Here is a 25,233-nt window from a genome sequence, read left to right on the forward strand (position 1 = left end):
GAGATGATGGTGGCGGCACGACCGTGTAAGTCTCTGCTCACCCGTGCCCTAATAGGACTGGAATTGGGTTGGGCCGTGTAAGAATCCGCACGCCCTCCTCTTGATAGCTTGGCACGGTCGTGTCAATTGACACAACTGGTTCTTTCCTCCTCTCGGCCGCGATCGCACGGTCGTGCCAAATCTGCACGACCTCTTCCCCTCTGGTGAGTTCGCATGGTCGTGTCATTCGGCACGGCCGTGTATTGTTCTTTCTCTGCACAAGCCACACGACCATGCGGGGTCGCACGACCAGTGGCATTTCTTCCTCTGTTAGCTTCACACGGTCGTGTGGGGTCACACGACTGACTCTCTTACGCGTGTAGTCCTCTGACGCCTCCACGTCCATGAAACGATCACAGCCAGCTCATGGAGGTTATGCACATCCTGAAAACAAAGATCCGACAATAAAAAAAACTTCATTGAACTAAATAGAACGACAAATTAACAACAAATTAAAACAAAAACCCTTGGGTTGCCTCTCAAGAAGCAACCCAAGGGTTTATTAGTAATTCAAGTTCTTTATTTATAACATATATCTTATGTCATAATATTTTTTATATGCAGGTTTACTCCAGATGATTATCAAGTAGCGACATATATTAGCAGAAAATTTAAAGAAAGAGTCTGCATTTTTGGTACTACATAGAGGCATGTCAACTCAGAGAATAAATTTATGGTAAGTAAATTGAATATGTACAATATATTTATCTTTTAATATACTAATTTTTTTAATTTTTAATTGCAAACAAAATATACGTGGGAGGATGGATAAGAGGTAGAATTTACAGCAACTTGGAATATTTATTGTGTCAAATTATACAAAGACCTCTTATATTATATAAGAAGGAACGACACAAGGCTAGCTTATGTATCCAACGAGATACTATGTGAAAATGGGCAATAGACTTCGTCACTGTTTACTTCGATAATCAGTAATTATGAAGTAATATATGATAATCAACTTCAATAATAAATTTGATGCAGTAAATACGATTTTAGACTTTATAGGTTTAAAAATATGGGTCTCACTTTTAATTTTATTTGACTTTTTATTTTATAATATATATTTGATGAAGTAATAAATTATAAAATAAAATTTATACATATAATTGTTTCAAATGGCAGCCTTCTCTTTCAGAGTTTTCTCCCCAATGCGCGACAGCAGCCTTCTCCTTCGATGTTTTCTCCCCGACTCGCGAGACCCACCCGACGCTAGATTTCTTCCCTCTCCACCCCTTCTTTCCTATGTTATGTCATTAATGTTCTTCCTATAAAAAGGTAGACCCGCTACCTTAGATATCTCGCACGACCAGTGGCATTTCTTCCTATAGATATCTCTTCATTTTGTTTTGTTTTGTTTGTTTGTTAAAAAAATGATGATTAACCTTCGCAACTCCTTTCTTCTTCAATCTTGTCATTCTGCTCTTGTACTCTTAACCTTAGCATTGCAAAGAGCCTCTATAACTACAGCAAAGAGACATTGAAGTTGATCATGCCTGTATAAGATTATGGCACAAAGTGGGGCCAAAATGGAGGAAAAGAGCTGCTACTCCCTATTTCTATTAGCAGAGATGTTGAAGAAAAAGGCTTTTCCAACATGAAGAAATCTTAGACATCACTCTCTTTCCTGATCTTGAATGTCTACTGGTCATATGGCACAAACAAGGATCAAATTTGTCTGCAAGCAAATTCTATTAAACTATTAGACATCCAGATGATAGCAGAAGAGATAACTTTGTTATTCAATTGATTCTATCATTACTAGTAGAAGGGTTAGAAGAAGACTGGAAAAATGATAACTTCCATGATAGATATCCTAAATATCTTTCATAGGGCATCTAATGAGTTCATCTTGCATGGCATTACTGAAACACTCCGGAAGGTGTTTTACTCTGTATACTTCAATCAATATTGTTGCACAATACTATCGGTTAATTTATTGAACTTTTGGTACTTCTATTCTAGGGTTGGTATTTTCAAGAATTTATTCACTCAAATTTGCAGCAACGTATAACTTTTCAAAAGATTTATTTGGTTCAAATCTTGGGTTCGGCAAGTTGGGAATTAGTTGTAGTTATGGAATTATTTGGAGAGTAATTTGACATCTAATGTTTAGAATAATTGCAAATGTTCTTTATGGCATCTTGAGTGTCTTACAGGTTTTGGTTACCATCATCAAAGCAGGTGCTGCTAGGGAACATGAAATACTTGCTAAGATCATAGATGCATCTCTCTTGAACCAAAGAAGGTTATGGGTTCTGTGCTAGTTTCACATGTCAGAATATTATACTTAAGATCTCTATTTGCGAGATCACCGGAGCTGTAATTAATGAAGGTAATATATCCTAGTCTCTGCTACCTTCTAAGAGTTTTTGATTTAACTGGTTGCATTTCTTGCTAGCTGTGAAATCGTTTAATCTTGTTCCACTTCTTTTTAGTAGGTTTCTTCAATAGAATGGTTCCTTGAAAAAGCTAATGTTGGCCATAACAAAAGCTCCAGTCGTGGTAGTAGTCATAGTAGATCTATGGTTCACTATGATTCTAGTTCAAGGTCTCTTTTCCCTAAAGAGGTCCATGGTTTTAAGGTGAACATAAAATAAGAAAAGAAATCTAAATTGTCATCCATAGTCTTAAACCTTTTTAAGGACAGGGAAAAAGTACTACTTAGATTGTTGGTAGACACAACCTTATATCCTAAGTATTCTTTTATTTGCAAGTGCAGGAGATGTGGAGACAACATGTTATTGGAGGAAAGCTCCGAGAAATAATTGAGGAGGCTAAAGCTTTTGCAATTGGAAGTAAAGCACTTGCTACACTTTTTGTTCATACACCAGCTGGTGAGGTGCAACGCCAAATTTGGTCATGGCTCGTAGAAAAATATGACTTCCTCTCTATTGCGGGTGTTGATTTTATCTGTAAAAATTCGACTGGCCAACTAGAACTTATGTCAACTGCCAGTATGGATGGATGGATGGTCTAGGCATTGCACAGCCTCCGAGTACTGATGCTTTGGGCCAACTTTTGTTTGAGTACACCAAGCGGGTTTATTCTTGAAGTTTTATGGCCAATTACATTCCTTTTTATCTTTTTTTTTTTTTATTTCTAAGGTAGTGTTGGCATTGCTGCACAATACTATCAGAAGGAGACCCAAAAATATTGATTCATCATGTTCCGCTTGGAGAAAGGAATTTCAAGATATCTGTTGATGTTATCATAGATGAAGGAACAGATCTTCCAATCCTAATTCGGACTGGACTAACAATCGTCAATGATGCTGTTGGAATAATTGTTATTTGGTATAAAGAGTTGGTAATTTTACCAATGAAGAAGGTACTTTCAATTTCTATGAAAAGTTGGTATTTGAAAAAAATATTAATTATCATTTAAATACTCATAGGAATATTTTAAAATATTGTACGGTAATCTAAAATAAAATGATGTTGAATGTGGATATTGTGTAGTGAGGTACATGAAAGAGATAGTCTTGGATGAATATTCATAATTGGAGATGAAGGTGAATTTCTTTTTAATGAAATATTGAGTCATTTTACATTGACCCTCAAACTTCTGTTAATGTTTCAGTTTGCAACATCTAAAAATAAACAGTATTACAATCAATCTCAATATGATGAAGTTAGAAGTAAATGGAGCGAATTCGTCTACTTCTATATAGGTGCTTAAATGTAAGCTGTGATATAAATTTTAGATTATATTTAGAGATTTATGGATATAAAAATATTTGGGTTATAGTTAAACATGTCTTTTATGAATATACTTTTGGATTGTATTTAATACATATTAGTAATATATTTTTCAATTTTGGTGGTGAAAAATATTGTGTTATAGTAAAATATTATAATATATACTTTTATCAATTAAAATTGTATTGTAGTAAAATATGATTAATTACTTCGACACTATAATAAATGATAGAGTAATACAACACAAAAGACTTTGATAAATTTAAATAGTGGCATAGATAAAAAAACTATTTACTTCACTACTGACCAAATTTGTGAAGTAGTTCATATAAATTACTTCGCTACATTGATTTTTTTTTTATTGTAATAAAATATGTTCTATTACTTCTATACTGCGATGAAGTAATACAATAATAAATACTTCGACCAAGTCAAATTATGAAGAAGTAAAGTTAAACATTTACTGCACCAAAATTTAAAAATTGTTAAGTCACATACATATTTTATTTCGTCAAACAACGTAACGTATGAAATAATATATCATCAACTACTTTGGTATTTTTACTGGTCTCGATGAAGTAATAGAGCTTTTTTACTTCGAAGTCGGTTTTGGACCGATGATAGATTTCGGTAATCATGTGGCGTGTTGTATTTGTGATTATATTTGTATGGTGTATGGATTGTGATTTATGTGTGGATTGTGTTTGTAATACCATCGTTTGTGATGATTTTTATTGATATAAAAATTGTATATAGGATATGCTGTAAATACACTAGGGTTTTTTTTTTTTTAATTTTTAGTTAATTTTATCGACGGAATACTTATTCCGTCGGTGATTTCTGACGGAAACCACCAATCCATCGAAAGATATCGAATATGTATAGTGGAATTTCGATATAATACTGACTAAATCTGTAATTCAGTAAGTATTTACCGACTAAATTCTTGGTCCGCCGGTAGTTTACTGACTGAATTCTAGATTCAGTCGGTAATTTTACTGACTAAATTTGAATCAGCCGGTAAATTCCGTTACCCCACCATCTAGATGTATCAACGGGATAGTGTTTTTGTCGTTAAATTCATCGACAGAAATTTAAATTCCATCAAGGGAAACCGACTGAATATCAATTCTGTCAATAAGTTACATTTTTGACCCAATTGATTCCAATATCACATATTCCATTGTTATTCTGTCGGTAAGCTCATATACCGATGGAATTACAACAAAAATTTCAGTCATTATTTGTTATTATTTTTGTAGTGCAGTAGCCAGATATCTCTTTTAATGCTATACATAATAGTTGTCAGAGAATCACTGGAATATCCTCTGCGTAACTAGTATAGTGGACACTTTCGTTGTCTCTAGACAGAAGCGGGTCGGTACAATTTGGGCAGGATGACAGTATGCCAGTGTGATTGGCCTTATTATAACAATACACCTCGCTATGTATGATAGAGAAAATAACATGATATAAGGGGTCTCTTCCTCATGCGCAAGTAAGTTTTTCCAGTTGCTCTTCATTATTAATCATCATTGTTCTTCGATTACCCTCACTCATCCTCCTTATTAACTTGAGTATCGGAGTGATTGCACTGGGAACCCCTCTAGAGTGACTGCACTGGGGGCACCTCCCTGGCCTATCTATTGATATTTTATTCTTTCTCCATTCTCTGTGACGTGGAAGATGTTGGTGCAACATTCCTCAGGTCAAGGTTGACCTGGTTGACCAAGCTTGAGTCTTGGTTTGGATTTCGATGTTTGACAATGCAAGGTTGATTGAAGAAGAGTCAAGTAGGTCAAGGATGACCGGATACTTGACTGGGAAGTCCTAACTGGGATGTTAGGCAGGAGGAAAATCCTGGTGAGTGAAGCCAGGTGAAAGACCTAGTGAGTGAAGCTAGGCAGGAGAAAAATCCTGGTGAGTGAAGCCAGGTGAAAGACCTAGTGAGTGAAGCTAGGCAATTGGGAAAGTCCTGGTGAGTGAAGCCAGGCAAGAGAAATCCAGATGGGTCAAGGTTGACCAGACATCTGGTGAGAGTCCAAGTAGGTCAAAGGGATTGACCGGATACTTGGTACGAGGAAGAAAAGTCTAAGTAGGTCTTAGGGAGTGACCGGATACTTGGTAAGAAGAGAAAAGTCCAAGTGGGTTAAAGGGATTGACCAGACACTTGGTGAGAGAGTCCTAGCTGGTCAAGGGTGACCGGATGCTAGGTCTTATGTACCAACAAGTCATGGTTGACTAGATGTTGGTTTAGGGGGCTTTGGGCTTGGTTTTGGGCAAAAGCCAAGATCTGGATTGATCAGCCGATTGATCCGTGGATTGATCCGTGGATTGATCCAGCATGTTTGGATTGATCCGTGGATCGATCCAGCAGATCTGGATCGATCAGTGGATCGATCCAGAAGATCTGGATCGATCCACCGATAGATCCGGTGAGTCCCCGCGAACAGAACCCCTCTGGATCGATCGGTGGATCGATCCAGAGGTCCCAATCGATCAGTGGATCGATTGGGACGCTGCTGCTTCACGCGATAAGCGCTGGATCGATCCGTGGATCGATCCAGAAGTTTTTCCAGAGCACAGAGGCGTTCTGGATCGATCCGTGGATCGATCCAAAGCCTCCCCGATCGATTGGGAGCATTCCAATCGATCGGGATTTGACCGTTAGCGTCCATTTAAGCCGCAGGCGTTCATTTCCTTCGGTAGAACTTCACCGATTCATTCCAGATTCATCATAGCTCCTCCCCAGCACTCTCTAAGCTTCTCACCGCCAGTTCTTGAAGGTTCTTGGAGGTTCATCCAAGTCAAGAGGCGAGTAGCAACGAGAAGAAGAAGAAGCTAGGGTTTTTACTGCATCTCTTGTAAGCTTTTGCTTATTCTTTACTACCCTTTCTTCTACTTGTATTGAGAGTCTTGTAGGGCTTCTCCACCTTCGGTAGTTACCGAAAAGGAGTGTTTATTAGTGGAGGTGTGTGTGTGTGCGTGGATCCTTGGACTAGTCACCTCTTATGAGGTAGATACCAAGTAAAATCCTATTGTTAGCATTGTTGTAGTTTGTTTCTTTGTATTCCGCTGCGCATCACTTTGAAGAAACAAGCAACGAAGCACGACGAGCACACGCGAAGCTATTCACCCCCCCCCCCCCCCTCTAGCTACTTTTCGGTCCTAACAAGTGGTATCAGAACAAGGTTGCTCTTCACCGGAATCACCGCCGGAAGGGGCAAACATAACAAGCAAAGCTAGAGGGTGAAGAAGTTGGAGCAAATTCATCAAAGTCAAAGAATTCAAGAAGCTCAACTTCAAGATGCAATTCCAAGATGGACTTGGATTTGATACAAGGGTGGCTCCACCATACACATCCACAAGCTTCGATTCTTGGAGATCAAGAATTGAAAATTTCTTGATGATGGAGATAGAGCAATGGTTTGCTCTAATGGAAGGTTTTAAGGCTCCAAGGAATTCAAAGGGCAAAGTTCTCAAAAGGAGCAAATGGAGCCAAGAACAAATCCAAAGATGTGAGGCCAATGACAAAGTGACCAAGCTTTTGGTCAATCTATTGCCGAGCAACATCTTGGAGAAAATTGGAGAAGTTGAAGATGCCAAAGAGCTATGGAGCAAATTGGAAAAGGCTCATGAGATCCCCTCCACTGTACCTAACCAAGAAGAATCCAAAGAGGGTGACTCATTGGAGCAAGATCAAGAGGAGGACTCCGAAGTTGAGAGATGCTCAACTTCCGAAGAAGAGGAAATCCAAGAAGCTTCATTCTCAAGGAGTGTAATCAAAAGAGCAAGGAAGGAGCATATTCCTTGTTTCATGTACAAGAGGATGAAGAAGAAGGTGAAGCCTCCACCTCTAGGATTGAGGGGGAGCAATTCTTGGTGACACCGGATCAAGAAGAAGGAGAATCCTCCACATCCGGGTCAAGAGAAGAAGAGGATGAAGAAGCTTCCACCTCCACAAGTCAAGATAAATCAATTGGAGGGAAATCGATTTCGGATCAAGAGGAAGCCTCTACATTCATATCAAATGGAGGAGCAAGTGCCACCCCTACACAAGAAGGTATAAATAGTTCAATTAATAATAAGAATCATATTATATGTTTTGAATGTAGGGAACATGGGCACTACAAAAGCAAGTGCCCTAAATTGGCCAAGAAGAAGGGCCAAGTGGCACCTAAGGGCAAGGAGAAGCCAAAGGAGACCATCCCCGGAACAAAGAAGAGCAAGGAGCACATTGTGTGCTTCTCTTGCAATCAAAGGGCATTACCGGAATGCCCTAAGGGGAAGAAGATGGTCAAGGCTCAAGGAGGAAGCTCAAGTCAAGGGGAGCCTCTAAGGTAAAAAGGAATGTAACTTTTATTGAGCCTATCCCTTTACATTATGGTAAAAAGCATGCTAGTTCTAACTTATATCATTTTAATGCTATTTATCATAAGAATAGAGAGCATGGTAAAATTAAGGAAAATAATGTAGCTTACCATGCTAAAACTACCACACCTAGGATTAGGAAGGTAGATAAAAATCTAGGCAATCACACTAAGGACCTTAGCTACAAGCCTAGAAATAAAAATGCTCATAAATTTAATGGAAAACCAAAAACTAAGGACTTAGTGATAGAAAATCAAGTCTTGAGGTCAAGGCTTGATAAAATGGAAAAGACCCTAAAAATGATGGAAAATATCCTAAAAGGGCAAAATGAGCATAGCCTAGGTCTAGGAGCACAAAGGTCATCTAATGGCCATAGGGGTTTGGGATACAAACCAAAGGCTAAGAAGGATGTAATCTCTTACCATAGGGTTCCATATAGTTATGGAACCAACCCTAGGTCTAGTGGTCAAGCCAAAAATACAAGGGAAGTTATCACTAAGAGTATTTTTACAACAAATGTGACTAAGACTTCTAAGAAGTCTAAGAAAGTCACAAAGAAGGTTATAAGGGAAGCAATCTCTAGAGTTGACCTAGAAAAAGTGACCAAGACTTCTAAGAAACCAAACAAGGTCACTAGGAAGGTATCTAGGGAAGTTATCCCTAGTGAATACCTAGAGCATCCAAGAAGCACCAATAGGTTTTGGGTTCCTAGGAGCATTTTCTCTATCCCATAGATGGGTTAGAGAGTGTCAACTCTGAGAAGAAGGGTAGTTAACCCAACTTTGAAGAAATTGACACTCAAGGAGTATTTTCAAGGTTTTTGTTAACCTTTGAAAATGAAATGGATTTATTGTTAATCTTGGAAAGAGTAAAATGTGCTATAAAGGAAGAAATTTGAGATGACTTTAAATGACACAAGAAATCAAGTGTTAAGAAATACCAAATTGGGACTTTGGTATTGTCTTAGGAATTTAAGGCAAATCTAAGCCTTAATTTAAAGTGATTACTCTTATGGGAAAATGAAATATGCCAATATTTGAGGAATGTTTTAAATTTTTAATTGGCATAATTAATTCAAGAGATTAAAGAAATGTCAAGTTGGGTTTTGACATTTTCTTAAGGAAATTGGGCAATCTAGAGTTTATGCTTTAGGATTAGCTAAGGGTTAAGGATACTTAGATAGATAATCTAGGTATATTTTAATTATGCAAAATCTTGCCATGTTTGGTTGCCCATTATATGCCATGACATCATGTTTTATTTGTGCATTCATGACTTATTATGAAAAACTCAAAAATATCATGTCATGGCATACATACATCATGTAGTTATAGGAAATTTTCTTCTGAAAATTATTTCTTTTTGATGTATGCCATAACATTATCATGCATTATGTTATTTCCTTAAAATTAAGGACAAATGGCAGTTATCATCAAGTGGCATACCAAATGACATCCTAGGTGGATGGTCAATATCCACAAGATGCCTAGATAAATATGCATAAACCCTAGGTTAGAGCAAAACCAAAATTAACATCTCACAAAGACCTATAAGATGACTTGTATGTGTTTTATGCACAATAGATACAAGTGAGATGTTAGGAAGACGAACAAAACTCAACATGTTGAGTTAGTGCATTTCCTTGAGTTTTAAGTTCATCAAAACACATAGTTATGTGTTTTCCCATCATTGGGAAAGCTAATGTACAAGTCATGTGCATTAAGCCCAAGGAACATGGTGGAATATTGGTTTTGAAAATGTTTTTAAAATGATTTTGGAAAACCTTGGTGAAGGCTATCTTTTGATAGTAATCACCATTGAATAGTTAGACACAAACTTGAAGGAAACACTAAAGTTTTTGCAAGTTCTCAAGTTTGTGTCAATCTTTGAAAATATGATGTATTTTCATAGAAAACTATTTTTCCATGATAAATTATACCCTAAATAATGTCTACACAAATTTTTACGATTTTTGGAATTTTGTAGAATTTTCTAGGGGTTTCTGAAATTGGCTGAAATTGAATTTCAGCAATTTCAGCCTCAATCGATCAGTGGATCGATTGAGTGCCTCAATCGATCAGCCAATCGATTGAGAGCATTTCTCGCGAGCAGAAGCTCGCTGGATCGATCAGTGGATCGATCCAAGAAGACTGAATCGATCAGTGGATCGATTCAGCAAGGTTCAATCGATTGGAACCCAACTCCAATCGAATGAAGATGCTGATTTTGGCTGGGAAAGCTTATTTTCAGCATTTTGAACCTATTTTAGTCTAGGTAACCATTCTAAACCCTGAAAATACATTTGTATACATAAAAAGGGTGTTTTCGTGTGGAAAACAAGGATGGATTGGTTAAGGAAGGCTAAGTTGAAGTTTAGGTTGAGGTTTGTTTCAAATTTTGAATATTTGAACCTCAAAACTTCTAAAATTGGGTTTCCTAAAGTTTTGGGGATTCCAAGTCATTGTTGGTGCAATGACAGAAGTTACCACCATGTCTTTAGTGGGAGGGACTCTTTAAAGACATAAAATTTATTTTTCATGAACCTTGGAAGGTGGTTAACCTTCCGTTAAGAACATGCTCAAGGTTGAGCGTTTGAACTTTAATGGGGAGTGGATATCCTCATTGTTCAAGTGGTTTCAAGTGGATAATGCTCAAGGATGGGCATTTGCCTACATTGGGGAGAATATAGGGTTAAGGTTAATGAAGGGTATGGGACCTTCATTATCGTGCTGATCACAACGAGTGAAGTTGTGAACGACGATGAGCAACTCTTCAGGGGGAGAGTTTTCAACAAGTGAATCTGTTGATGTGTGCCCAAAAATGGGGCATGGTTTGATGTGTGCCAATAGGGGGAGAATGAAAGGGAGTAAGTTAGGCTTTTATCACCTAGAGGGAGTTTGCCCTCTTAGGGGGAGAATGAAGGGCTTAACTTATGCATTCATTACCTAGTGGCATGAAGAAGGTTTAGGCTATGGGATTAGCCTAACTTACATGTGGTATTGTAAGTGATAGTGTTGGTATTGTCAAACATCAAAAAGGGGGAGATTGTTGGTGCAACATTCCTCAGGTCAAGGTTGACCTGGTTGACCAAGCTTGAGTCTTGGTTTGGATTTCGATGTTTGACAATGCAAGGTTGATTGAAGAAGAGTCAAGTAGGTCAAGGATGACCGGATACTTGACTGGGAAGTCCTAACTGGGATGTTAGGCAGGAGGAAAATCCTGGTGAGTGAAGCCAGGTGAAAGACCTAGTGAGTGAAGCTAGGCAGGAGAAAAATCCTGGTGAGTGAAGCCAGGTGAAAGACCTAGTGAGTGAAGCTAGGCAATTGGGAAAGTCCTGGTGAGTGAAGCCAGGCAAGAGAAATCCAGATGGGTCAAGGTTGACCAGACATCTGGTGAGAGTCCAAGTAGGTCAAAGGGATTGACCGGATACTTGGCACGAGGAAGAAAAGTCTAAGTAGGTCTAGGGAGTGACCGGATACTTGGTGAAGAAGAAAAGTCCAAGTGGGTCAAAGGGATTGGCCGGACACTTGGTGAGGGAGTCGTGGCTGGTCAAGGGTGACCGGATGCTAGGTCTTATGTACCAGCCAGTCATGGTTGACTAGATGTTGGTTTAGGGGGCTTTGGGCTTGGTTTTGGGCAAAAACCAAGATCCGGATTGATCAGCCGATTGATCCAGCAGGTTTGGATTGATCCGTGGATTGATCCAAAGAGTTTGGATTGATCCGTGGATCGATCCAGCGATCTGGATCGATCGGTGGATCGATCCAAGATCTGGATCGATCCCGATCAATCCGGTGTATCCTCAAACCCTCCGGATCGATCGGTGGATCGATCAGAGGTCCCAATCGATCGGTGGATCGATTGGGACGCCGCTGCTTCGCGCGATAAGCTGGATCGATCCGTGGATCGATCCGAGGCCTAGCAGGCGCTCCGGATCGATCCGTGGATCGATCCAGCCTCGATCGATTGGGAGCATTCCAATCGATCGGGATTTGACCGTTAGCGTCGATTTAAGCCGCAGGCGTTCATTTCCTTCTGTAGAACTTCACCGATTCATTCCAGATTCATCACAGCTCCTCCCCAGCACTCTCTAAGCTCCTCACCGCCAGTTCTTGAAGGTTCTTGGAGGTTCATCCAAGTCAAGAGGCGAGTAGCAACGAGAAGAAGAAGAAGCTAGGGTTTTTACTGCATCTCTTGTCAGCTTTTGCTTATTCTTTACTACCCTTTCTTCTACTTGTATTGAGAGTCTTGTAGGGCTTCTTCGCCTTCGGTAGTTACCGAAAAGGAGTGTTTATTAGTGGAGGTGTGTGTGTGTGCGTGGATCCTTGGACTAGTCACCTCTTATGAGGTAGATACCAAGTAAAATCCTATTGTTAGCATTGTTGTAGTTTGTTTCTTTGTATTCCGCTGCGCATCACTTTGAAGAAACAAGCAATGAAGCACGACGAGCACACGCGAAGCTATTCACCCCCTTTAGCTACTTTTCGGTCCTAACAAAAGACTTGTTCACGACCAGAGATTCCTCTCGTTCAAGGTCTTCTTGCGGTCATTGTATACACCATCTTATGAGCTGCCCATGTTCACAGACTATAGGTAGGAACAACTACTACACCTTATTCTATAGCATGAACATGGAAGACGTTGGAAAGATCACAACTGTCACCCTATCGCAAGAGGATCTCAACCTACTAGCGACTAGAAGGATATCAGAGCACAGTAGCTCTAGCCTTGGACCATCGAACAACAATGAAAGTCGGCAGAAATTATTTCCATCAGATTGCTGCTGTCATCGCCTAACCAACTGGCACCACCTACTGTTGTTGGCCCTCTTGGTATCAACCCTAGCTAATGGACATTGGACGACTATCAGTCACCCTCCGTTTGCGCACAAACAACTGCAAGAAGCTGCTATCCCATTGTTGTAGACCCCCTCTTTACATCACCAACCATCCGACTTTCCTCTGTTGGCCCTCTGGCTAGTGGAGGCCTTTGTCACCAGCCACAACCACCAGCAACGGTCTTCCCTTGTCATACAACAACCTTGTGAAGGTTGGCCGCTGATCGATTTGTGTCGTCGAGTTGCTTCGACTGCCAAACACGAATTGTGCCATGATCCCTCTCTCGGATCGTCTCTGTTTGTCAATTAGTACCGAAGATGGAATCAAGAATTGTGGCTTTGTGAAGCCATCTTGATGATTGCTCGGCATGGATATGAATAGAGGTGAGGCTTCCTAGCGTCATTGGTTGATGTCATTTCCACTCCGTGCCATCCGTCAAGTATAACTAGATTAAGATTTAGTTCCATAAAAATTTTATATTGTGATTGTATCTTATATGAGTATATCCTGTATGCGTGTGATATATGTACTATAATAAATTAGATTTATTTTTGCCTTCATTGCGTGTTTTGCAAAACATGTCCTATGCACATTCATTGGGCTACCCCCCAATGCTTAAATCGATGAAGAGTGAGCTCACTCTGAAACTACTTGTTAGGACTTGTATGAGCAAGAGGGGAGTGAATAGCTCTGATTACTTTTCGTCTTGATCTTGTGTTCATTGTTTGAATGCACAGTGGAAACTTGAATCAATACCGACGTCACATGCACAACTCTTGGATTTACTTAGAATTCACCTCTTAGGAGACTAATCCAAGGCTTACTCTTAGTGATCTCCTTCTATTATGAACTTATCCTTTTTGAATACCTTTCGGAGGTAGAAAAACCTCGTATAACATGTTCTTACATCAAAAATGACTTTACAATGAGGATCTTGCTTTGGATGCTTTCTTGTTGTTTGGAAATGTCCTTTTTTGATCCAAAAATATACCAGCACTTCACCTCAGAATCTCCAAGAACTAGTCTCTTCAAATCTTCATGAAACCCTCTTTTATAGAATTGCATTCGGGCTGATTTCTGCCTACCAATCGATTAGTAGACTTCGCCAATCTATTGCCATATTGGATTCGATTGTTTAAACTTGCAAAATGGATATTTTTTACCTTACCAATTGATTCGTGAGACTCACCAATCGATTGGTTGCTTCCAATCGATCTTGCCAATCAATTGCTACAGTAGCAAAAACCCTAAATCAAGCCACCGTAGCAACCCCTAAAGTTATTTAGAAATCCTCAAAATTACGATAGAAACTATAATTTTCAAAGTTAAAGGTTTGCAATGAATCCTAACCACTGTAGCAGAAACCCTAGTTACGATATCAAACCCTAAAAATATCTTAAAACCTTAATTTTGGAGTTTAAAGTCTATCGATCAATCGATGTGCCCTATCAATATCTTAATACTCCTATTTCAATCTTATCAAGTTGAATTGTCATCTTGTTTGGTATCCGGTTGACCTCAATCTATTAGGATTTCTTTTACTCAATATCCGATCAACCATTCAACCTTAACCTACTAAGACTTCCCATTGTCTAGCATCTAGTCAATCTTGACCCCTCAGAACTTCATCATTGCCTAGCATCCGATCAACCTTGACCTACCAGGACTTTGTTGGTCCGGGTAAGCCGGCTAGAGAGGGTTGAGTCCTGAAACACAAAAAAAATTTCTTTCTTGTCTTTCGACTTAGATTAACAAAGCAATTAAAATAGAAATAACAACTTAAAGGAAATAAGCAAAAGACTAAGAATTACTTGGTTACAACCTAGATGGTTGTTAATCCAAGGCAGATGAAAGCTCACTAAGCATATCCTTTACTGAAGGCGGAGAAGCCTTTTACACACAATGAAAGCTCAGAAAAGACTAGGAAAGTTAATATAAAAGTTGTTACATTTTTTCTAGGTCCAGAGGTATTTTTATAGCCTCAGGAAAATCTTATCTACAGGCTGAAGGCACCTTCCATAGAGTTGGGAGGCGCCTCTAGCGAGGCCAAGGATAAAACTTTATCCTTTTCTGCAAAGGCCATAATTACCTGGTCGAAGGTGCATTCAGCCATTGAAGGTGCCTTCTGCCTAAAGGTCGTGGAGGCGCCTTCAACTCATGTTGAAGGCGCCTCTAGCAGCTCCATAGCTCCACTTTAGCTCTTCCGCTGCTCTGATTGCTTGGATGATTTCGGTCAACCGAAATAGGGATCACCCGAACCCAATTTCCGACATTCTCCTCGAGCAGACTTCCGTTCCGGCTTCTCGTCCCTCGAACGTCACGCACGTCCTTCTCATCCACGGGTGTACTCTTCTGCAGCATTTCGTCCCACACACCGAGCCCATCGGCTCTCTCCCGTACCGTCCTCCTCACTTGCCGCGTCTTCCGCTCGACTTCCTGTGCTCCTAAGCTCCTGCACACTTAGACACAGGGATCAAAACATAACAGAACCTAACCTAAACTTGGTTGATCACACCAAAAATAATCTTGGGGTGCCAACAAACTTCCGTCATCACCAAGTGTCAGGTGCTCCATGACTCACTCGGACTTTCTAACTCGTGCCAACTTCATATTGGACATCCGACCACCAAGCGTCCGCTCACCCATAACCCACTTGGACTTTCTTATCTTATCAAATATCCAATCAACCTTAATCTACTTGACTCTTCTCTCAACCAATTTAACATATTGATCAAATATCAAAACTCCAACTTGAGTCAACCCGAGCTTGGTCAATCTAGTCAATCTTGACCACAGGTCGATTGCACTAATAGATTGATGGCTTTAGAAATCAAATAAAAGCAAGTCGATTTGATCGTTCGACTCGACTGATGACATCAATCAATTGATGGTTGATCTAAGTTGATTGATGTCAATAAAAATCGAACAAAAGCAAGCCGATTCAACTATTCAACTTAACTGATAACATCAATCAACTGATGGCTGATATCAATCAACTGATATTCAAATAATTGACAAAATCAGACAAATTTTAGAAGGTTCAGAGGTCATTCAATGGGTCGGAGATCATATCAATCGACTGATGGGTAAGATCAGTTGACTAATAAATGAAAATTTGCCCTTACCTAAAGGTTTTAAAAGAGGGATTTTGAGGAGATTTTCAAGGTTAGTTCTTGGAGGTTTGAGGACAAAGTGTTAGTACATTTCCATACCAACACTAGGCATTCCAAAGTAATCAACCATGATCAAAAGCGAGATTCTTATAAAGTTTTTACTTTTATTGTATTTGCTTTTGTGATTTTGTAATTATTTTGCTGTATTGATTGTGGAATAGTTATTAAAGAGTTCTCCACCTCTCGAAGATATCCAAGAAAGACAAGATTTAGTGGTAGTAGATCAATAGGACTAGGTTTTCGATTAGTCGTCTTAAGAGACGGATACCAAGAAAAAACTAAGATATTATGTATGTGGCGTCAAGTTTGATTCAAGTATTCCGGTGTGCATTCAAACGACTAGCATATAATTGAGACAAAGCAATCAGAGTTATTCATCCTTCTAGCTCGCACGTGTTCTAACCATACTAAAAAAAAAGTTAACATTATTCTAATATAAGTTAGTATGTCAATATTTAATCTTCTTTTCTATAATCTTTAACATTTAAAAGCACTAACTTAGTAGAGGCTTAAGTCACAATTTAATTTCATTGGATCATAAATAATCTACTTAAAAAAAGTAATGTTCACAATGTTAATTATTATGATATATATAAAATTATTTTTAACTATAAAATATTTTATTATTTTTATTTTTTCCTAACCTTTAATTATATATATATATATATATATATATATATATATATATATATATATATATATATATATATATATGAGATGAAAGAGACAATTGACTAAATAAACCATTTCATTGCGATAACGCAGATCCTAATTAGTCCCAATCAATCATAGTTGGATTTACAAGTAAACTTTTATTTTTTTATCTTAAAAATATATATTTGAATTAATTAATTACAACACGAACTGTTTCTTGCAAAGGTGATTTGAACGTTTCATGATGGAACCTGGTTCAGTGTTTCGTTTAAAATCATAGCTTTAAAATGAATTGGTAATTCTGTGGCGATATTTGATGCATTTAATATATTTTATCTCCCGCAGCCATTTTACTTTGTTGCCAAGTTCTTATGCTGCTCTCTAGAGGAAATGGAGCATTCTGATGACTTCTTGAACGATCTTAGTGTAAATCGGAATCTCTTGTGTTTTTTTTCGTGATAAAGTCTGATGTGCTAATGGATTGAATTTTGATAAAGAACACGGAAGGCAGATTCTTCCAGTTATCTAATGGATGCAGGATGTTTCTTTGTTCTTGGATTTACCTGAAGGATCTCTGGCAAATGAAAATTTTTATTAAAATTCTTTGCGTAAATATCCAGATTTCAAGGCAATGATCTAGCCCCTTCATGGGTTCACCCCGGAGGCCTGTCCCGCTCAGTCCCCGGCAACTGAGACATTTACTTACTTTCAGTGGCCTCCGGCCGTCCATTTCGACCTAAACTATAATATGATAGAGACGGTGAACCCATGAAGGAATTGTAACCCATTGTAATTAGATCGCAATTACAATCTGACCCTAATTAGGAATGGACCATCCCTAATCCATTTTTTGTGGACCAAGAGATCTCCTCTCACTTTGAAAGGGAAAAAAAAAATACAAACTGTGATATAAATCACAATCATCACATCCTCAGCTGAACAGGCTTATTACTGATAAAGAAAACACAAGCTAACAATATCATATGATTCTAAAAATAAAAGAGCAATCCAAGAACTAAACGATTACACAAGTTGATGAATCGCCCTTGTTGGTAGAGACAAACTCAAGGTACGGAAAAGATTAAATTAAAATACAAATTGTTTGATTAAAATCATCACTTCTCTCCCACATTGTGAATTTTCAAGATATAAACCTGCAAAAGAAAGAACAATTAAACAATTAGTGCAAGAAGTGACAAAGCTATATATGTTTAGTATGAGAGGCAAGTAACTTAGATAGGAAGAATCACCTTCAACTTGTAGAAAGACATAATGGTTTTGCCAACAATGTGTAGAAAGACAATGGTTTCGCCCAACACACCAACAGTAAATCAAATTCAAGAATGCAAATTTTATTGGTAGAAATCATCACATCTTGCATCAAATAGCTTTTATTTACCAACATGGAAAACACAAACACACTTGAAGGCTTCAAATGATATGAACCTGAAAGAAGAAAAGAAGATGGTCATTGCAGGAACAAAGCGACTTACATAGGTGAGATGAATTGCTTCAGTTATACAAAAACTTACTAATAAGCTGACTGACGAGGAGGAGGAGGAGGAGGAGACTAGACTAAGGGACTTCGCAAAAAGTACTTCAAACAATATATAAATTATATGGCCACGCCAAATATTTCCCTTGAGCAACTGAAGTTATTCTAAACAAACAATCTTGCACCCCCGAAGAAAGCAAATGCAAACAGCACCGTAGAAATCACAATCTTGCGCTGCATAGCTTTATTCACCAATACAATTAAAGCAAATACTAACTGATACTTTTACTGATACAAACCTGCAAAAACAAGCAGAGGGGCATTGGCAAAACTCGAGGTTATATGGAAAGGAGGAAAAGTGACCGGCTTGGAATATAGAAGAATCACCTTTCTCAATTAGCAGGAACGTGTGGATCATACATGTAGGGATCCTTGGTATAGCGTATATACGCTTTTCCAGAAGGTGTTTTGACTTTGACATTAGGAATTTGCTTGATGATGTCCCAATTCTCATTGCCCTCAAGACAGGTCTGCAGTAGTTGCAGGCTGCATTGCATCTCGAATTTTCTGAAACTCCTGTGAGTGCTAGATGTGTTGTTATGCTGCTCGATCAGACCCGATAACCACTGCGGGAGCTGTTCAGTTTCCTCTGAACATATCAACACTAAATGCTGCAGCTTGGTAAGATTTTCCACGCACTCCAAGTTGGGACAATTATCAACCTCAAGATATCTTACTGATGAGATGTTGGATATCTTCTTCAATCCACTGCCATTTGTCACCTCGAGCTTGTACGCCATAGGGAGATTGATTATTTCTCCTAGCACATACGTTTGGCGCAGGCACAATTCGTTGAAGTTGGTGGCGCGGTAGAGACCTGCAGGAAGAGCTCTCAGCTTTGGACAGTCGAAGATGACACAATCCCTGAGACTTGGAAACAACTTCACTGCAAGTGGTGTTCCATGACCAGTTAACTCCTCTACTCCATCGAACGTCCATTCCTCCCATTTAGGCATGTCGTCGAATTGGAGCACTTCGAGTTTGGGAAAGGCAGAGCTTCTTGATCCGAGGAATCGAGAACCGATGGTGGTTATTGCGCTTGCCCGTTCAATACTGAGGTACTTCAGCTGGGGCAGTGTGCCAAAGGGAGGGAGCTCTGTGCAACATGGCAAACCAAGGAGCTTCAAATATGCCAAGTTTGGAAAAGATTCAGCCAGGGAAGAGGATATCATCCAGCTCGGGAGCTGTCGTCCGGGATACTCATAGAAGAAAAGGTCTTCTATGTTTGATGAAGGCTGAGACATTTCATTGCATATCCTCTCGGCTTTTCTAATTTGCTTCTCGCTCCATCCTTTTTTGTCTTCCTCCGCCTCGTCCTCCTCAGTTTCGTCTTCTGTTTCGTTGCCTGCTTCTTCTGCCTCCTCATTTTCATTTTCTTGTTTTGAGCCATCATCATTGTCATCCCCCTTCTCATTGCCTGCATCTTTATCATCATTGCCGTCATTATCTGCCTCTTCGTCGGAGCCTACTTCATTAGCACCTTCTGATTCTTCCTCCTCATCTGCATCATCCTCATCCGGCTGCATCCATCCAAGCGTTAGCTGCTTAAGGAAAGGTTTGTCTGCAAGTGCAGAGGCTCCTCTTTCTGCCCTCTCAAGCCTGTAAATGCTTATGTCTCTCAACTTGGAGAGATTTTTCAGCTCTTCCAAGTCACAACCTTCATCAGAGGTTGAGTCATTCTGCCCCACCAGAAATCCCTGAAGATTATAGAAATTTTCCAGCTTCCCGATTCCCTTGGGCACGTAAGTCAGCAGTGGACTATCTCTCATGTCAAGACATCTTAGATTATGCAACATAGTGATGGACTTGGGAAGCCTTTCCAAGTATTGACACTCTGAGATATTCAGATTCTGAAGGTATACAAGATTCCCAATAGTTGTTGGAATCTCTCGAATATTTGTCCCATCAAGATCTAAATATCTTAAATGTAACAAATCCCCAATGCAGTCTGGAATTTTTTCAATGGATGTGCTAGTGAGATCCAAAACTCGCAAGCAAGGTAATGATTGCAGTACACTATCTTCAATCGCCTTGGTTTTAGGAGACTCCATAAGGATTAGAGTCCTCAGACAAGCTTGGTTTAGAATTTGAGAAGGTAACACTAGCTTCGGCGCCATATTTGAGATTGACAACCGGCGAATCTTAATGTTTTCATCTGTTTTGAATTCCCTACCATGTCGATATAGAATCCCTTCCTCGCTCATCAAATGTGCACCGAGAGACCGAAAGTGATCGTGCATAGAGAAGTAATTTTTGGATACATCTACAATTGCATCAGCTTCCAAGAGATTCCTCAAAATTAGCTCTCTATAAATCTCCTCTCCTAAATCTTCCAGCGTTTTTTGTTTTCCGGTTGGAAGATCTTTCCTGGACTTATCTTGATCATCAACAATAAGACCTTCGGCTACCCAAAACTGAACAACCTCCTTATAATACATATTTTTTTGAGGGTACAAAGAACAATAGAGGAAACATTGTTTTAATGTAGATGGTAAATCTTCGTAGCTCAAGTATAAAGGTCTTAGTTCTTCTTCAATCTGGTCCATCTTCCATGCATCGCTTTCAAGAACCTCCTCCCATTTTGCTTTATTTTGCTGGTATAGAACCCCTCCAATAGCTTTAATTGCAAGAGGCAATCCATCACATTTCTTAACCAGTTTAATCCCTATTTCTTCCAAACTTGAAATCTCATCTTCTTCCTCTCCACCTTCAAACACCAAATGTTTAAGCAAATTCCAACCACTTTCTTCATTCATTTTTTCAACTGAGTGAATATATGCTGGTTTCATTTGCATTACAACCTTTTCCTTTCTAGACGTAACTAAGATCGTACAAGTACTTGCACTTTTAACTATAGGTTTCCTCAACAAATCTATCCACACAGTTGAATTCCAGACATCATCTAACACAATGAAAGTGTTTCTTGTCAGAACAGACACAAGTTTGTTCTCCAAATCTGCTTTACTTTTTCCCTCAAAATTTTCCCCTTTGGTTTCACTTCCTTCCTCAAATCTAATCAACTTCTTTAATAAATCAGTTTCAATGTAGTTCTTAGAAACATACAACCATTTTCTGTTTGAAAAATTCTCTTTGATCCTCTCATCCTCAAATATTTTACTTGCTAAAGTGCTCTTTCCAATTCCCCCAGTCCCCACAACTCCAAACACACGAGTTTTCTTTGGATTATTCTCGAGTATCAAACTAATTAGCTTCTCAGTAGCATTTTCAATTTGCGTCCCAATAATATCTCCTTCTACTTGTAGGTGGGATGTTTCACGTCCAAATACTACTTTATTAGCATTTTCGATGGGTTCTTTCATTGCTTGATCTAAGTTATTTTTGATAACAGCATCATTTTTTAGACCTTCTAACCGACTATTCAAAGATATAATCTGGTTGGCAATATCATGACGATACTTGAGACACTTAAAGCATGAAAAGAGATAGCTGAAAGGGATGCTTACAGTCGATGAACTTGATGAGGCATGAGCCATCAATAACTTCCCCCCTTCGATCATACAAAGATCAATAACATCATCAGCATCGTACATGATATCTTTCAACTTCCTCACCCATATATCAATTTCATCATTTCCATGTCTCTTACGTTCTGCCTGTTGAAGATAACCATTGATTGTTCCCAACTTAACTTGGAGGGTTTTGATCTCCTTGTCCACTCCGAGCATCTTAAAGATTTCCTTCTCCACCATGTCTGATGTGTCTTTGATAAATTTTGAGACAAAAAAATCTAAGACCATCGCCATTTCGAGGTAAGATCTGAGTTGTGGATTTATTGGCTTTTCAGATGGAGAAGACTGCTGCCTTCTTGAGAATATATAGGCTCCAAAGTATTCCAATAATTACATTCAAAAAAATATTTATTCTAATAATAAAGTAGTCAATGCGGTAAATATTAATTATTTCCATTTTATTTAGTATTAGTTTCTTTTATCTATTATTTTAATAGCTATAAAACAAACTATATAACAAAATCTTGTGAATTCGGATAAGCATCGCCAATGGAAGAATTGACTTTAATTATCATCCATCTGTACGCCCTTCAATTAATGTAAACAGTTTGTCTTACTCTAGCATGTTCTCTCCTGCCCGAATCACGTGGCCGTGATATTAAAAATAATAACGATGAGCGTAATTATTCAAATATTTTTAAAATATCTCTACTTGACATTAAAATATCTTAAGAGTATTTTGATATTAGAAATTTTTAAATTTTCTTATTCTTATTATTAATAATAATAATAAATTCATTAGGTTGAAGTGTCGGTGGCACATGTAGATCGGCCGAATATGACAGTAATATATATAGCATCAGCCTATTTTCAGTTTATCGTGGATCCACGAGAAGAAATGCCCTAAAATACATCATAAGTTAGAAATTAAATGATGTTTGGGAGAGACGCCCTCTAGCATGGGGCACCAATATGACAGCATTGGTAGTTGGGGGTAGTACTGGCCGCTGGGTACAATAATTTCGCTATATAAATTTAGGGTAATGCTAAATGACCAGAATCTGGTCAGCTAGAATCAATACATGCAAGTGTACACATGGGTATTTTAGTAATATCATCTGTGTACATTAATTACATGCATATACATGCATGCATTTTAATTGGAGAATAAAAAATTCTAGCTGGCCAGATTCTGGCCAACAAGAATTATCATCATTTAAATATTGCATTATTAAATGCATGGGTGGCTAAGCTTAAAATGCACCATGATAAAATATAAATATATAAATCACTTTATTCTAGTACAACGGTTAATCCAACGAAATAGTTTATATTTATTAGAAATAAATTTCATTTATATTGAAATTATATTTTATTTAATTATCAAGTTTTATTATTTGTTGCCATCACGTTAATTAATTTATAAAAGTATTCGTATGAATCAATCGAGGGGAGGAGATTATAAGTCGCATAGCCAGTCCCTAACAGTCAATAAACCACTTAATTAATTCATTTTTATATGCTTATTATATTTGTTTTCATCAACCAATTGATTGCAATCCCTTTTAAAAATCTTTGATTACCTGTCAATTATTAATAATTTAAAATTTCTTATATTGACTTCCAAAAAATTTATTTTTATCATAAAAAATTATGAAATATCTTGAGAATTTTAAAACTAGTTCAATATTATTAGTAGTTTTAAATTTAATTAGGCAGGATCATGGAGAGGAGTGGCATGGTATGTACCTGATATATTTTGTCATGTTATTTTTTAGTTAAATAAAATAATTACGGCATATTCATATGTAATTTTTTATCAAATAAAAAATATTTTAGTAGTTAAGAAATAAAATATTAAGAGTTTGAAAATATTTAATCATAATTAAACAAAACTTCAACAACTAATTAAAATGAAAATCTCCATTTTGATTTAGTGAATTCTTTCTACTTATTCGACTGTTTACTATTATTATTATTTTGATAATGAGGTATCCTGGCTTCGTTCTATTATATTATATTATTTATCATGCTAACGCGCGTATGTACTGGATGATTGAATGGATTGTGATGGAAAGGATAATAATGTCCATCCCAATCGTCCCTTCACTGTCGGCCTTGTTGAAGATAGATAAATCATCGACTTTCTTGTTGAAGATACGACCTTCGAAATAGAAAGAATTTATTTAGAGAATGGACTATGAGAGCTTCGGACTTTACTCTTGCGATATGAATGTACCATTCGAATATCAACTTAGCTACGTCAGTAAGGTGAATAATTTAATGGAATGGATTTTATAGGTGATGACTCGTGGGAGCCACGACCATGTGCACGCCTCAGGATCAACCATGTAGGCATTTTACTAAATAAAATATTGTTTGGCCTGTTAAGAGGCATGTGAGAGGTTGGGCCTATATTTTTTGGAAAAAAAATATACTAGAAATTTTTAAAATGGGATACTCCCACTTAAACTATCCCCATTAGAGAGGGATATTTAAGAGATATTAAAAATTATGCTTTATATTTTCTATTTTAAAAAATAAAAAACATACAGAAAAACTACATAAACAATATCAAGGTGGGTGGATGGCATGCACTAGGGCCATCAAAAGGTCGACAATGACTACCTATTTATTTTTTAAAATTTTAAATCATTTTTTTATTGGAATTAGAGATATTTAAGAGTGACAGATATTTGATGAGTGGAACTTTAATATTCAACCAGTAATTATAATACTATGTGAATATATAAACATTTTTATAAAATGACTATTTTTATTTTAAAAAGTTTATAAAATGAATATTTTATGTGGATTAGGTACAAAGCTCACTTTTAGTACTATTTTTCATCCACAGATGGATGGTCAATCCAAATGGATGATTTAAATTTTGGAAGATCTGCTGTGAACGTGTATGATAGACACAAAGGAAGTTGGGAGTCAAAATTACCTCTAGTAGAGTTTACCTACAATAACAGCTATCAAACCACTATAGGTATGACTCCGTATAAAGCTATATGGAAGGAATTGCAGGACACTATTGCATTAAGATGAGGTCGGAGATAGGGTAATTTTGGGCCAAGACGTAGTGACTCATACAGTGGAGCTGGTGGTTAAGATTCAGGATAGAATGCAAGCAGCGCAAAGTCGCTAGAAGAGTTATGCCGATCAACGACGAAGGGATTTGGAATTTACGGTGGGGGGCCATGTATTCCTCAAGGTGTCGCCAATAAAAGGGGTGCTGAGGTTCGGAAAGAAAGGGAATCTCAGTCCAAGGTATATTGGGTCTTTCGAGATTTTGGAGCGGGTTGGAACCTAAGCGTACCAGATTGCCCTACCACCCAACTTGTCAGGAGTTCACAATGTATTCCATATATCTATGCTTAGAAAGTACATTTCTAATCTTTCTCATATGATTGGTCATGAGTCCTT

General features: G+C 38.0%; 1 protein-coding gene across 1 annotated transcript; it reads right to left on the reverse strand.

Annotated features, from left to right (window-relative positions):
- Positions 1 to 17,652: 17,652 nt before the first annotated feature.
- On the reverse strand, positions 17,653 to 22,146 carry LOC122015123 (putative disease resistance protein RGA3). Its single transcript, XM_042571824.1, has 4 exons — positions 18,659 to 22,146; positions 18,309 to 18,570; positions 18,027 to 18,222; positions 17,653 to 17,930 (listed from the first exon to the last, which is right to left on the reverse strand). Exon 1 carries the CDS (start codon positions 22,093 to 22,095, stop codon positions 18,664 to 18,666), a length of 3,432 nt encoding a protein of 1,143 aa, XP_042427758.1. The 5' UTR covers positions 22,096 to 22,146; the 3' UTR covers positions 17,653 to 17,930; positions 18,027 to 18,222; positions 18,309 to 18,570; positions 18,659 to 18,663.
- Between the last annotated feature and the right edge of the window lie 3,087 nt (positions 22,147 to 25,233).

Source organism: Zingiber officinale, chromosome 8B, assembly GCF_018446385.1.
Source record: "Zingiber officinale cultivar Zhangliang chromosome 8B, Zo_v1.1, whole genome shotgun sequence".
In the NCBI taxonomy this organism is placed as follows: Eukaryota; Viridiplantae; Streptophyta; class Magnoliopsida; order Zingiberales; family Zingiberaceae; genus Zingiber; species Zingiber officinale.